Below are 15,559 nucleotides of genomic sequence, written 5' to 3'. Positions count from 1 at the left end.
TAAAAGTGTTCAACAACAAACAGCTATTTACACTGCAAGATTGTGCAAACTGGAGACAAAAAATTCGGAATTTCATCAATGGAGAGAAGACCTATTGGAATGCAAGTTTCGAAATTTATCTCGTTTTGATAAATTAGTAAATTAAAAGAACATTTTTTTGAAGCAACAGATTATGAAATTTTGATTCTCATCAGTTTTGTTTTAATAAGGCTTTATCAAGTTACACAACCCTCGATAAAGTAATTTTATACAGTGAATTTGCAGCTTTACTAATGAGTAAAATCAATCAGGAGCTTCTATTATTTTTGGTAAAGACTGGCACCTGCAAAGACCCAACATTCAGCATATTACCCAGACTTCTTTATTCAACATTTTGAGGCCATGATAGAAGTACAATAAAGTTTGGATCTGTTTAAATGCACAAAATTTTAATAGACTTTGGTATTATATCTTGGTGTAGTTTCATTTTCTAGATTCACTTTCAGTATTTCACAATAACTGTTCTATTAGCTGTATTGTACAATTGTTTCTTCCCAGATTCACTTTCAAATCAAATTTCAAACTGATAAGAAAGGCGACGGGCAGAATATTGTTCTAGCACCAATATAAAAAGTGTTCAACAACATACAGCAGTTAACACTGCAAGATTGTGCAAACTGGAGACTAAAACCTTTTAAACTTCCACAATGAAGAGAAGACCTTTTCAAATTTCAAAAGCTATATCATTCTGATAAAGAAGTAAATTGTAAGAACATTTTTTGAAACGACAGAATATGGAATTCTGATTTTCAAGGATTCTCACCAGTCTTTTACTAAGGCCTAATAAAATTACACAACCCTCGCTAATTTAATTTACAGTGAATTTGCAGCTTTATTATTGAGTAAAATCAATTAGAGCTATTATTTTTGGACAATACCGGAACCTGCAAAAACCCAACCTTTGACATATTACCAAGATGCATTTACAATCATGATTAAAGTACAATCAAGTTTAGGTCTTGTTAAATGCACAACATTTTCAGACTTTGGTATTATATCTTGGTGTAGTTTCATTTTCTAGATCTTTTGTTTTATTTTGATTGGGTTTTACGTCACATCGACACAGTATAGGTCATTTGGCGCCGGTGGAGGAAGACCTCAGGTGCCCTTCTGTGCATTATTTCAGGCACAAACGGGCACCTGAGGAGAACCACCAACGTTCCGTAAGCTAGCTAGATAGCTTCCTCACATGAAAGAATCCAAATTCCCTATCGGGATTCGAACCCACAGCGGTGAGGGGCAAGTGGTTTGAAGTAAACGACCTTAACCACCCGGCCACGGACCCTCCTACTTTCAGTACTTGTATTTCGAGTATAATTAGCTGTATTGAACAAGTGTTTCTTCCCAGATTCACTTTCAAATCAAATTTTAAACTGATAAGAAAGGCGACGGGCAGAATATTAATTATTATAGCACCAATAATAAAAGTGTTCAACAACATACAGCTATTAACACTGCAAGATTGTGCAAATTGGAGACTAAAAACTTTCAAACTTCCTCAATGAAAAGAAAAGCTATTGGAATGCAAGTTTCAAATTTTTTTCTTATTTTGATAAATTAGTAAATTAAAAGAACATTTTTTTGAAGCAACAGATTATGAAATTTTGATTCTCATCAGTTTTGTTTTAATAAGGCTTTATCAAGTTACACAACCCTCGATAAAGTCATTTTATACAGTGAATTTGCAGCTTTACTAAAGAGTAAAATCAATCAGGAGCTTCTATTATTTTTGGTAAAGACTGGCACCTGCAAAGACCCAACATTCAGCATATTACCCAGACATTTTTACAGGCAATGATATATGTACAATAAAGTTTAGGTCTTTTTAAATGCACAAAATTTTCATAGACTTTGGTATTTTATCTTGGTGTAGTTTCATTTTCTAGATCTACTTTCAGTACATCATATATTTCAAGATCACTGTACAATTAGCTGAATTGAACAAATGTTTCTTCCCAGATTCACTTTCAAATCAAATTTTAAACTGATGAGAAAGGCGACGGGCAGAATTATTTTAGCACCAATATAAGTGTTCAACAACATATAGCTGTTAACACTGCAAGTTTGTGCAAATTCGAGACTAAAAACTTTCAAACTTCTCAATGAAGAGAAAATCTATTCAAATTTCAAAAGCTATATCATTCTGATAAATAAGTAAATTGAAAGAACATTTTTTGAAACAACAGAATATGGAATTCTGATTTTCAAGGATTCTCATCAGTGTTTTTAATAAGGCTTTATAAAATTACACATTCCTCGCTAATGTAATGTACAGTAAATTTGCAGCTTTACTATTAAGTAAAATCATTCACAGCCATTATTTTTGGACAATACTGGAACCTGCAAAAACCCAACCTTCGACATATTACCAAGATGCATTTATTATCAACATTTTGAGGCCATGATTCAAGTACAATAAAGATTAAGTCTTTTTAAATGCACAACATTTTCAGACTTTGGTATTATGTCTTTGTGTAGTTCAATTTTCTAGATTCACTTTCAGTACTTCAAGATAACTGTACAATTAGCTGTATTGAACAATTGTTTCTCCCCAGATTCACTTTCAGATCAAATTTCAAACTGATGAGAAAGGCGACGGGCAGAATATTGTTCTAGCACCAATATAAAAGTGTTCAACAACATACAGCTGTTAACACTGCAAGATTGTGCAAATAATTAACATTATTAAAAAAAAAGTTTCAAAAGCTAAAAGGTCAACTTAAGAAGTGATGTGATATGAAAGAATAGAAAAGTAGTTTTCGTCAACACTCCGTACATCAAGACTTTCCAACTGGTGGAGAAAGACATGGGATGCTTCAAGTATGGTACTGTATGTACAAGCAGGCACCAAAGTATGTAGGTTTGTTGACTTCCTAACATCAACAAAGTCAATATTACAGGCTGCACTTAAAACCTTCAGCTTTGATGGGCAATAGATTCAGTCACTGCACCTGCTATATTTTCGGTCCGGTTAAAGCCTGGACATCTCGCATATCACAACATTTCCAGCTTTAATGGTGAAAGAAAACACTCTTATCCATTGTGGGCACCTCAGCTGAACCACTACATGACATGCTGCTTAGCTTCGTCACCGACACTTTATTAGCAATATCTGCTGCCAATGAGATACAAGTTGTACTTTGCACTTTATGCCTCAATTTATATTACTATTCACATCAATAATAAACTTACTGAAAACTTTTCCATATAACTTAATGGTTTAATAATGCAAAAGAAACAAAATGAAGATTTTTTTTCCACTGAAGGCCTTTATTTGCCAAGTATGACATATATAAATATTACAGCATGATTTAGAAAGTTGTGTGTGGTCGGTTTGTGGTGAACCTTGGTGTATGCTGTGGCTTCTCGATTCTGTGGCTGAGAGGGAATCGGATCTTCGAGTCCTAAAAACCAAACAAAATCAAATTGTAAGAATAAAAGTCATACAGTCAATGAAACACAGATGCGTAAAATTGATACAAATTAGTGAATTTCACCTACCAAAGGTCATTAACAGAACTGTAGCTCCAAAGATTGATTTGTATAAACCAAATCTGGAACCTTCAAATTATGGCCATGTTTCTGACCACTTACGTTTCAGCAAGAGTAATTTACCAATTAGATAATTGTCTCTTCCCAGATTCACTTTCAAATCAAATTTCAAACTGATAAGAAAGGCGACGGGCAGAATATTATTTTAGCACCAATATAAAAGTGTTCAACAACATATAGCTATTAACACTGCAAGATTGTGCACAATTCCCAGAAGTCTGAATAACTTAATATTAAGTTATTTTCATTTACATAATTCATCTTATCTAATAACAGATATGTAATAGGAAAGTAAATGCAATAGTTAATAAATTTTATCAGTTTTATTCACCTGTGACCTACAATATTTACATTTTATGATATACACAAAGAAAAATACACATGATTGCACTTCTACTGCTTAGCCAAGTGAAGACTGTTACTACTTTGATCTAATTCTTAATGAACAGAGTGCTTGCATAAACTATGATGAAACAATACTTTTATTTATCCCTTTAACTTACATTATTATCTTTTTTGGTCAATAGCAACTTCAACAATTATGCTCAGACTGCTTTCCTGTTGTTCTTAAATTATTTTCCATGAAACATTGTATCAATTCTATTTAAACTTACGTGGAACTGTTTGATGTTAGGACGACGAGTCTTGCTAGCGGCTACCTCTTCCACTCTCATGATCTGAATGGTTGATGCACGAGCTCTGTGACGTGCACCCATATCACGATCTGTACAAAGCATATAATATTATAATATGTTTCATTTCTCAATCAAACCAAAGTTTTCAAAATTATCTTAATTTTACAAAATGTCAGTTCAAAGTTTCAAACGGAAATAATACAAACACAAGGTTTCTCAACAATCAACCTGACAAATGTCTTAATACAAGATTCTGTTGAAAATTCTGAATAATGTTTATACTTCATGAAATATGGAATTGAAAAATCTGTAACGGGAGACTACTATGTTTAATTTTAACCGTTTCACACTTAAAACAAAACATTTTTCTTGATAAGCTTGTCTTACACTGAAAAAAAACAACACTATTGATACATACAGCACTGAGTGACAGCGCCAGCAGCTGTCAGATCTCTGTATTCCCTGTACATGTTGTGTGTGCCACTTCTTGACACATACCTCAACCAGATACCAATGTTCTTGATCTTCAGGGGCTTCTTCTCGTATATCTGAAACAAAACTTAACATTTCTCACAAATGTCTGCAATTTGGTCCAGGGAAAACTGATAAACTCCCATAGATTTTTAAATACACTTTTCAGAATTTCTAAGCTGCTCTATCTGGAACTATAATGACCTAGTTTACCTTAATAAATTAATGCAATGACTTCTGGAACACCACAAGTTTGCTGTTTTGTTACTTACACTTTATGATGAAGCATGACTGAAACACTTGGATATGACAGATTTGAATCCCCTGAATAATGTGCAAAGCATGATCCTTTATATCTAAGCACAAATATTCATTGTTCAAAATTAAGTGTATACAAACTTTGAAGTTTCAAACATATTCAATAACAAAAGTGAATGTGTACCTGCTGACATGCAACAATTTCTCCCTGGGTCCTCTTCATTTTCTTCAACTGACACACAAAGTACCAGAACCTAGATTTAGCTGTGCATTTGTCTGGAGCAAAGATCTTCATCTGGTACAATGGAGGAGTTCTGTTCTTGTCTGTGGGCATAGAACGCCCAATAACTTTGTATTCTTTCAACTGAAAACCAAACACCAATAAAAAAAAGTTACAACAGTGGAAATATCATTTTCAGAACTTCTAACAGATCTCACTTAATTCTTATACTTCTTAACTCTGATGGTGTTAAATGGTAATTCAGCCTCATGTCTAGCCTATTGCAATGATTTACTGACAATTCACCTCAACAATTCACCCCATGAATTGATTTTTGCTGACAATTCACCCCTCCTTTTAAATCAAATTTTATCTATACAAATATGGACATGCTTCACTCCCTTAAGCTTCCAAATAAAACCTGGCACTCAGATATACAGATGGTAGGTCATCCATTTCCTACAAGATTCACCATGGGTTTGACATTATTAGATATACCAATTATGCCTTATTCTCATTGATTCGTGCCTTCCCATCAATTCGTGACCTAAATAAGTGTCTGATTAAACACCCCTGCAAGGACATACACCATCCGAAAACTACAGGTAGTTTTAGCAGACACTCGATTTGACAATTCTAGCCAATCAAAATGCGTTATTGAACAGGTGTAAATGTGCTTACCCTACAGTCCATTTGATGACGTAATTACTTTAAAATATTCAATACTGATGTAATAATTTATCAAACACACAAACACAGGGTTCGTACAGACATTCAATGCCAAAATTCAAGGACTTTTTAAGCACTACTTAGGCACGTTTTCCCATTTTTCAAAGCACATTTGTTACACATATACCGACACAATCTTCAACCTATGATGGATAGTTTGTTCACCATTTTTTGTTGAATACACATTTTCTGACATTATAGAAGAACAACTAAGGGTGCATCAAGTACAGGTTAGTTCAAAACAACTGCAATTTGTCCACTAACTGTTACCTTGAGTAAACATTTCATTGATTTTGATACTAAATTGGATAGATCTTTCTTTTTTTATTTGATTTTTATCAAAGCTATGTCATTCTGTGATTCAAACATTTTCAAGCACATTTTTAGCAAATTTAAGCACTTTTTAAGCACTTTTCAAGAGTAATCAAATTCAAGGACTTTTAAGCACTTTTTTTACATTTTTAAGCACTTGACTCAAATTTAAGCACTTTTTAAGACTGTACGAACCCTGAAACAAGTAAAAAATATTCATAATGCTGTAAAAATAAACTACAGACTTTGAAACATATATTGATCAGATCTGAAAAAAACCATGCTAACATTTAGTGGCATGAACACCTATATTTAGTGATTACTGGTTTAAACGTCAGTGGGGTGAATCATTAAATCATGTAATTCATCAAATAACCAGTTTAAAATTTTAAACTTTTGTGCTGAGAATTTATTAACACAGTCGTAATTTAACAAATCAATTACGCTTAACCTTGTGACGTATAAATTATCATAACATGATAATGGCAATGCCTATGTCTCTGAGAGAAGTTGGGACACCAAAATGGAAGGTAGGAATCTTGTTGATCTACGGTAGTAGAGGAATCAGGGTCAGCTCGGCCCTAAAACGTACTCGGCCCTCGAGTCAGCTCGGCCCTATTCCAACTCGGCCCATAATTATATATTACTGGTAATGATTACTTTTATTACTTTTGATATGTTTTCATCATAACTTTCATGGTTTAACATTTTCACACTACTCTTACAGACCTCTACTCAAGGATATTGAAAAGTTTTATTGATGAAAGTACCAATTTGTATGTGAATTTGTAGAGAAAGAAAGAATTTACAATTTATATGCATGTTTTCCTACTCCAGAGTTTTTTGTAAAAAATATCACATTTATTGTCACAAAAATTCAATCTAAAATCTCTATTTATTGATCAATATTTAACTTATATGGAAGTGAATTATGACCAATTTAAAAGTTTAATTGGTGCATGGAATGGAGAGAGTTGCTCATGTACTTTCTGTCAATAAACCTGCATTATAGTTTAGCTCCATCTTCAGTTTTGTTTCTTGCCTGCTTTCTTTTGTTTTGCTGCTTACTTACATGTATCTGTTTATTTCACATTTGGCTTAAATTTTGTTAATATTCTCAACATAAATGTTTATGTACATGTATTATTTTTCCAGTGTGCTTGAATTTTGTTTGCTTATTGTCAGCTTATTGCGAAGTTTGCTTATTGAGGAGGCTGCTGATCACTTCTTGCAAATTTTGAATTGGGGATTTTTTATTTATAAAACCTAATTGGTGGTCACATTTTTGTGATCCTTTTCATTTTCAATATGTTATTTCCTTTCTTTTATAACAGTCCAGGCTAGGCCTGGGTCAAGATCAGCAGAATCCACCCACTTTTAATGTAATCTTATTTTATGTATGTGCATCTTATTTTATGTATGTGCTAATATGTTCAGCATTTTTATCTAGATATATATTATTTTATTCACTTATGATACAGTAATTAAATGTTATCCTTAGCATATCATTACTATTTATTAATTATTATTATTTTACTTTAAATTATTACATTTAGTGTCTACATCCCACATTATAGTAACTTAACTTGTCTTTTACCATTTGTCTTTCAAAGTTTATCTTAATGTGCTTCTTTTATGAGTTTTATGTTTATATGCATGAATGTCGGTCAAAAGCTATACAAAGCTTATGTTTTGTAAAATGTTATATATGTATACAGACAATAAATAAATTTTGATTTGATTTGATTTATATATATTGTCTTGATATCTCTTCTTAAGATAATTTCAAACGAATTACGGACATTTCGGACCACGGACGTTTCCAGACACTTCGGACCAGATTTTTAGGTCATTTCGGACCAGATTTTGGGACATATCGGACCATGAAATGGTTATTTCGGACCATGATGGGGGACATTTCGGACCAGAAATTTTTATTCAATAGACCTTTTAGTCCTTTTTTATATATATTTAAAGGTTATTTTAGGGTGTTATTACAATATTTTCTTATGATAAATGCAACAAATATTTGACATTTCAAAATTTTATGACATTCAAAATGCATACAGAAAAGACCGGTCTGACGAGATTTTCACATTTCCTGACAAGCTTATAGACCTCTATTTTTGTTTTGATTATCCATGTAAAAATTTATATCATAATTCATTTATGAATTTTTAACGCTGACATTTTTTTAATATTGAAAAAATGTTAAAACAATGATAGAATACCTTTGAAACTATATATTGGTAAGTGTTGGATATATTTATGCAAATGCCCTTCATACAGAATATAGATAATGATTCGCTATGTTTAACTTATTTAAAAGAATTGAAATTGATTTACATAGTTACCTGTTTAATCAAATATTTGATAAGGTGCACAATAAGTACCCACACACGCTGAAAATACCTATCTAAAGACAATTTTAACCAAATTAAATTGTGTTCTGGCAGGTATTAAAGAACTACGACATCCAGTTTTTCACACGTTTTAATTGCTCAATAGAACTCGTTTAAGTCAAGTTTCACTCAATTCAAGAAGAATGTATGTAATTATATTAATCTGAATTATTTATATCTTATTTTACATGTTACTGTAAATATTTTTGTCCCTGTGTTTTGTTAGATCCATAAGGGTCAATAATTATCTAAATGTATACATTCATTTGTATGTATGTGTTTGTAAGATAATGTATGATTTGTGATATTAGAATATGTTGTAAATAATATATTTTGTCATGTCTTTTTACATATACTTTATATTTGTTTTGGAAACGTGTGCCACAAAAACATTTTTTTTTAAATTTTCTTTATTTATAGTGCAACAGATATAAAATCTTAATCTGGATAGGTGTAAAATTGTTCTATGGTGCCTCATATATACTAAAGTTACTCTTTAGTTTATAGAATAATTGATACATAATATATCAAAAAATAATATTTAATCTGGTCCGAAATGTCCAAAACAATGGTCCAAAGTGTCTAACACATGATCCCAAAAGTCCAACACATGGTCCGAAATGTCCAAAACGATGGTCCGAAGTGTCCAAGACATGGTCCGAAATGTCCAAAAATCTGGTCTGAAATGTCCCTAAATATGGTCCTAAGTGTCCCAAAATCGGGTCCGAAATGTCTGGTCCGAAATGTCTATGGTCCGAAATGTCCTATTACCTTTCAAACAATACGTACAGGTACACTGCCAACTTTTTCAATTTCTGTTTGTAAGTGATCATATTTCTGAAAAACTTAATAGTAATTTTCTCCTTAAAATCTTTATTAACTAAACAATCTATATCCTAACATATGTTTATAATAGAAAGCCGAGTTGACCTGTGTCGAGTTGGTATAAGGCCGAGTTGACCCTTTACCAGTAGAGAGCAGTCGCGAAAACACGTTACTATGCAGTTCCAGTCAGTAAACAAAAGAATCAAATCTAATTAAGCAACAGCATAGAATTTTTAATGAAGTTGACTGCATATGTAATGGGCAATTGATTTAAATATGAATTGGTAGCAAAGAAAATGCAACATACATCGCCAAGAGCCTTCATGATTGCCACACGAGGAAAAAAGAAAGTCACGTGATCAACAAAATTTTTAGTTAAAAATTTTAATACAATAATTTCACTAATTGAAGTAAACAATATGCAAAATAGCACGTAAAACACACCAAAATGTATATTTTTGTTAAAAATATATAAATTATATTAAAAATGACATTTAATGACTGGTTTTCGTGACTTTGAAGTGTACCCAAAGATTAAGATTAACCAGCAAGCAGTTATAATAAGATTTTTGATCAAGCGAAGAAAGCTATGTTCTCTGTAAAAAAAAAACACTAGAAAATTGTTACTATATATCTGTAGATCTACAGATCCACTTGTTTAACACAATGATTGTTCCTATTCTCTGTTATGGCTCTGATGTTTGGAGAATAGAAAATTTAAAGTGTATTGATCAGTTTCAGCTTAAATTTTACAAAATTATACTTAACCCCAAGCAAAGTACTCCCAATTGTATGTTAAATGGTGAACTTGGAGTTACTCCGATATATTTGCAAATAAAAAGTCGAATTATCAACTACTGGTGTAAGCTTTTTATTTAAATTATTACAAATCTTATAATCTTTATTATTTAAATTATTACAAATCTTATAATCTTTACCATTCACACAGTATATGCTAGATATAGAAACGAATTACCGTGGCTTTCTTTGTTAAGGATACTTTGGACGAACTTGGTTTATCAAATTATTGGTTAAGATAATGTTTAATTTCAAAAGTTTTCGAGATCAGTTCATCCAAAGTTGGAACAGTGATGTCCAATCTTTAAGCAAATGTTTAAACTACCGTTTATATAAATCAGAGTAACATAAAGATAAAATTTCAAAGTCATGACAACAGTTTTTACATTAAAACTTACAAGACTTATGTCTGGCGCGCCTAAAACCGGTTTAAACTCCCCAATGGTGTAACTACTACTGACCATTCCAAGGCGGAACCCCTCTGTGTTCCTTTGCGTGTTTTTCATATCTGTATTGTTACTTGTTTTGGATGTTTACATGTTTTTTGATGTCTGTCTTGTTGGATTGTCGTTGACGGTAAGGATTTTCTCACCCCCCGTCACCCATTTTTAACCCCCTCCCCACCTTATCACCCTTACAGCCCTTTTCCCTTTAATTCCCTTATGGGCCCGTTTTAGTTGATAGTCTTTCACATTACATGTCCCACTCCTTTCACCCCTTATGTCCACTCCAGGTTTTTGTTCTGGGTGCCCTCCTAGAGTGTGTCGGGGGCCGCGTCCTGTGAACGTTGTCTTTGCCTTGTTGATCTTTATTCTTGTTTTTTTTTCATGTCTGTATTGTTGCTTGTTTTGAATGTTTACGTGTTTTGTGATGTCTAGCATTTTTTAAATTGATTTATGAGCAACACATTAAATTTTTGTTTATTTGTTTTCTTTATTCGTAGTATTGTTGCTTGGTTGCTTGTTTTGAATGTTTACATGTTTTGTGGTGTCTGCCTTGTTGGATTGTCGTTGACGGTAGGTTTTTCTCTCACCCTCCTCTCCCATTTTTTACCCACCCCCTGTCACCCATACATTCCTTATCCATTTAATTCCCATATGGGTCTGTTTTATTTTTTATTATTTCACATATTACGTGTCCCTCTCCTTTCGCCGTCCTAATGTCCACTCCCGGTTTTTGGTTTGCTGCCTTCTGGGTGCCCTGCTTGGGTGTGTCGGGGGCGGAGGGGGGGGGGGGCTGCGTCCTATGAACGTTGCCTTTGCCTTGTTGATCTTAATTCTCGTTTTTTAGTATATTTCTGTTTTCTTTGAGTATGCATCATACAACTAAAATAACGCATCACCGGTAACATTCCTAAGTATTCGGAGATAACATCCCAATAAAAAGGAAATATGAAAGACAATTCGCGGTTGACGCAACACTCGCTCTACGACTTGGAAAAGAGATTGTATGAATAGCATAGCATTAAGATAATTTTGTTTATTTTCTTACCTTACAGAATATGGACAAAAAATGTGGAAGGGAAAGAATTACTTACCTATGATGATTTATTGCAAGATGAGACACAGATACATTGCAATGTCATCGCATGTAACATGTAACAATAAACTAGATATACCTAAAAGGAACACAGAAGAACACCGCCTTGGAACAGTCAGTAGCAAAACCATTACTTGATAGTTTAAACCAATAAAAAGTGAACCAAACATTACTCTTAACGCCAATATTTTGCTTAAGCAGAAAGACGAAACGATGTGAATAAAATGATTCTCAGCCAATCGAAGTTCTAACAATTGGTACAAGAGTTTATCCAAATATAAAAAAGAAATGCCCATAGAAGCAAGAAAATCATATTGTGAGAACCCAACGAAACAAAGCAATTTATTGAAAATTGTGATAGTACTTTTATTCATTTTTAGACAGTATATAAGATATTATTTTAGATATTAGCAAATTTCACTATCCAATTTATATTTGTTTAATGTCATGCCCCCTGCTTGCATTTTATATCAAAATTCAATCACCATGATTTATTTAGAAGAATTATTTTTGAATATAGAATATGTTTTAGTAGAGTTTGTTGATATTTATGGACCTATACAGATTTTTAGTGACAGTAAGTAACAAGTGATCTTTGCTTTAAAAATAACATTTTTTCTTCAAATTATAAGTGAATGTGCGTAAAATAGACCCTCCTTTTTCGCAGACTCAGGAATAACACCTTTTCCAACAACTAAATCGGTATCCATGTGTAGGGCATCTTATAAGACCTATATTAAAAACAACTTCAAAGATATATAAACAAGTTGTTAAAATATCAGTTTTACCATTTAGTGTTTTGGCTATAACAGTTATGTATAACAACCATACATTTTCTTTGCATATTAAGATTAATACCTTTAGAAATGATTACAACACATAAAGAAGACAAATAAAATTTCAGTTTTCTGGACCGGAATTTGAACCCCAGACCACTTTTACCGTAGACCATAGATTTCCAATATAGTTATCACGGAAATGTCATAAACAAACCGAAAGATTCTTCAGTTTAGAATTTCCATAAGGGTTTGTGAACCATTTTCCAAATCTTACTTGAAAATTATTCAATACAGGGAGTGGATGAGGGTGGGATTTTACAAACTCTTTCATATGTCCACATAGTGAAATGTTTGACAGTGCATATAGAGAAGACCGCTGTTTCGAATCACAAGCTATATTATAAGAACGCAACTTGTTACCTTGCGAAAGATTTCTGAATAAAATGATTTATTTATCATTTATTGAATTATTTGTTTCATACTATTATATGGTAACACTTTTGTGACCCTTCTTGTTGTTTACTCGTCTACGGTAATGTACATTTTATTTGCCCCTAGTTTTTTTTCTGTCGCTGGTCCCTGCCCTGTTTTTGTTCCTGATGGGTTCCTTGTCACTGGTCCTTGTTGCTAGATCGTGTGGGTTCTACCTTTCCGTGTTGATCTTGTTTTATGTTGTTAGGTTGTATTTAAGGTAGAAAAAATAAAGTTCTTTTAGCTAAAACTACCATCGTATCGATTTATTCAGGGAATAGACATATACACATACAATTTTATCACAGATATCAACTTGCATATATATATATATATATAACACACACATAAATGCAACAAAAATAATTATAAGATTAATTAATGAGTATGTTCTATGTAACCCTAGGATTGCCCATTAAGCTAAAAGCTTATTTCCAATGGGGTCCATTTTCTGTAAAATTATTACACTAACTAACATAATAATAAATGAGTTATAAAGAAGTTAAAATAAATGACAATTTTCAACAATCAAGACACATTTTTCAATATAATAAGACAAGTACATTGTACACAAACAAAATGAAATAAATTTCGTTTAAACTAAAACATATCAAGTACAACATAAACATGTTACAAAACCTTATCATAAGTTACACATCAATTTAATAATGAATAAACATATTATTCACTTGTTTATCATTTTCATTACTTAAAAAAAGTTTTACTTTCGTTTTAAATGTTTGGATATTGTCAATTGATCTAATGTTGTCTGGTAAAGAATTCCAGTCTTTTATGGCATTGTAGAAAAATGTATTTTTAACATAAGAATCATTTTGAGGCAAAACAAAATTAAAATTACTAGATCTTAAATTGGATATTCTACAAACCGTAACCATTCCTTTAAATAAGAAGGGCTTTTGTTGTAATAAACTTTATGAATGTGGTTGAGTCTTAACTGTCTAACTCTATCATTGACATTTAATAATTTAAGATCGGACAGAACCTTATTTGTCACTGAAGTCCTAGGAGTGTAGTCTTTTATAAAGCGCACAACCTTATTTTGAGCTACTTGAAGTTTGTGCTTTAGTGACTTACTCAGTGACGTACCAAGAAGATGAAGAATAACCAAAGTGACACAGCAAAAGGGCAGGACATAACTGTTTCTTTATTTCTTCCGATAAACAATTTTTGTAACGGTATAGAAAATGTAATCTTTCATTCACCTTTGAAAGAATGCTCTTGACAATTTTATCTCCTGATAGGTAACAATCGAATCGATATTCAAACCAAGATATTTAACTTCAGACGAAGACTTTATTGTTTGATCATTACATGAAATGGAATTTTTTTTTAATTTATTAATTTTTGATTTAGAACCATATAGCATACATTCAGTCTTGCCCAGGTGTAGAGATAATTTATTATCAACTAACCAATCTGAGCATCGTTCCAATACCTTTCCAAGTTTTTGGGCTATAATTTTTGGATCCTTATGCGAAAATAATATTGTGCTATCATCTGCATATAAAATTAACTTGCAATCAGAATCGATACTAGTTACCATGTCATTAACGTAGCAGAGAAATAGAAGAGGACCCAAAATACTGCCCTGAGGGACCCCACAGGTAATAGGAATTGAGTCAGAAAAAACTTTACCAATACTTACTTTCTGATACCTTCCTGACAAGTATGATTTAAACCAATAAATAGATTTGAAACCTAATATATCTAATTTATCACACAAAATATGATTGACGGTATCAAATGCTTTTTGTAAGTCCATCATAACCATACCAACCCTTTGGGGCTATTTGTACGGATATAGTCAAGTAGGTAAATAAGAAATGTGTCAGTTGAATGAGATTTCTGAAACCCGGACTGGTGTTCGTAAATTAGATTATTAGTTCTTAGAAATGACTCAAATTGTACATACACGGCCCGTTCTAGAATCTTGGATACAATACATAAAATAATAACTGGTCTGTTATTCCCGACATCTAGCTTACTATTCTTTTTGTGTAGAGGTTTTACTTTAGCAATTTTCATATCATCTGGGACAACTTCCTCTGTTATTGAAGAATTCACAATATAAGTTATAGGGATTTTTAACACATCAGCACCATCTTTAAGAAATTTTGCAGGGATACCATCTAATCCAGTGCTTTTGCTTATATTAAGCCTACATAATTCTTTATATACAAACTCCTCACTTACACGATGAAGGTGAAACTCGGTTTTGTGATATGTTCCTATAAAAATTCTTAATTGTATCGGATGCCACACTATAAAAATTCTTTGCTGCCGGGAGTTTCTGTACTAAATTAGATGCAATATTTGTAAAGAAGTTATTAAAATGACTTGCAACTCTACAAGGATCGTGATAAGTTTCACCATCAATCGACAGAACAATTAATATTCGGACTTTTTTTTATTGTTACTGTAACCAAGGGATTTGATATTCTGCCATAGTTTCTTATTGTCGTTCTTATTATCTAATATTTGCCCTTTGAAGTATTCAGATTTTGCCAA

The 15,559-nt window shown here is 32.3% G+C and overlaps 1 protein-coding gene across 1 annotated transcript; it reads right to left on the bottom strand.

Moving 5' to 3' along the window:
- Window positions 1-3,284: 3,284 nt before the first annotated feature.
- Window positions 3,285-9,908, bottom strand: LOC132753189 (large ribosomal subunit protein eL20-like). The gene is made up of 5 exons (XM_060743624.1): window positions 9,751-9,908; window positions 5,140-5,319; window positions 4,645-4,774; window positions 4,206-4,315; window positions 3,285-3,443 (listed from the first exon to the last, which is right to left on the bottom strand). Exons 1-5 carry the CDS (start codon window positions 9,766-9,768, stop codon window positions 3,351-3,353), a joined length of 531 nt encoding a protein of 176 aa, XP_060599607.1. The 5' UTR covers window positions 9,769-9,908; the 3' UTR covers window positions 3,285-3,350.
- Between the last annotated feature and the right edge of the window lie 5,651 nt (window positions 9,909-15,559).

Source organism: Ruditapes philippinarum, unplaced genomic scaffold, assembly GCF_026571515.1.
Source record: "Ruditapes philippinarum isolate M1 unplaced genomic scaffold, ASM2657151v2 ctg7761_1_1_1_1, whole genome shotgun sequence".
In the NCBI taxonomy this organism is placed as follows: domain Eukaryota; kingdom Metazoa; phylum Mollusca; class Bivalvia; order Venerida; family Veneridae; genus Ruditapes; species Ruditapes philippinarum.
Note: the sequence above shows the minus strand (reverse complement) of the source record. Positions and strands in the feature narration are given on the sequence as shown.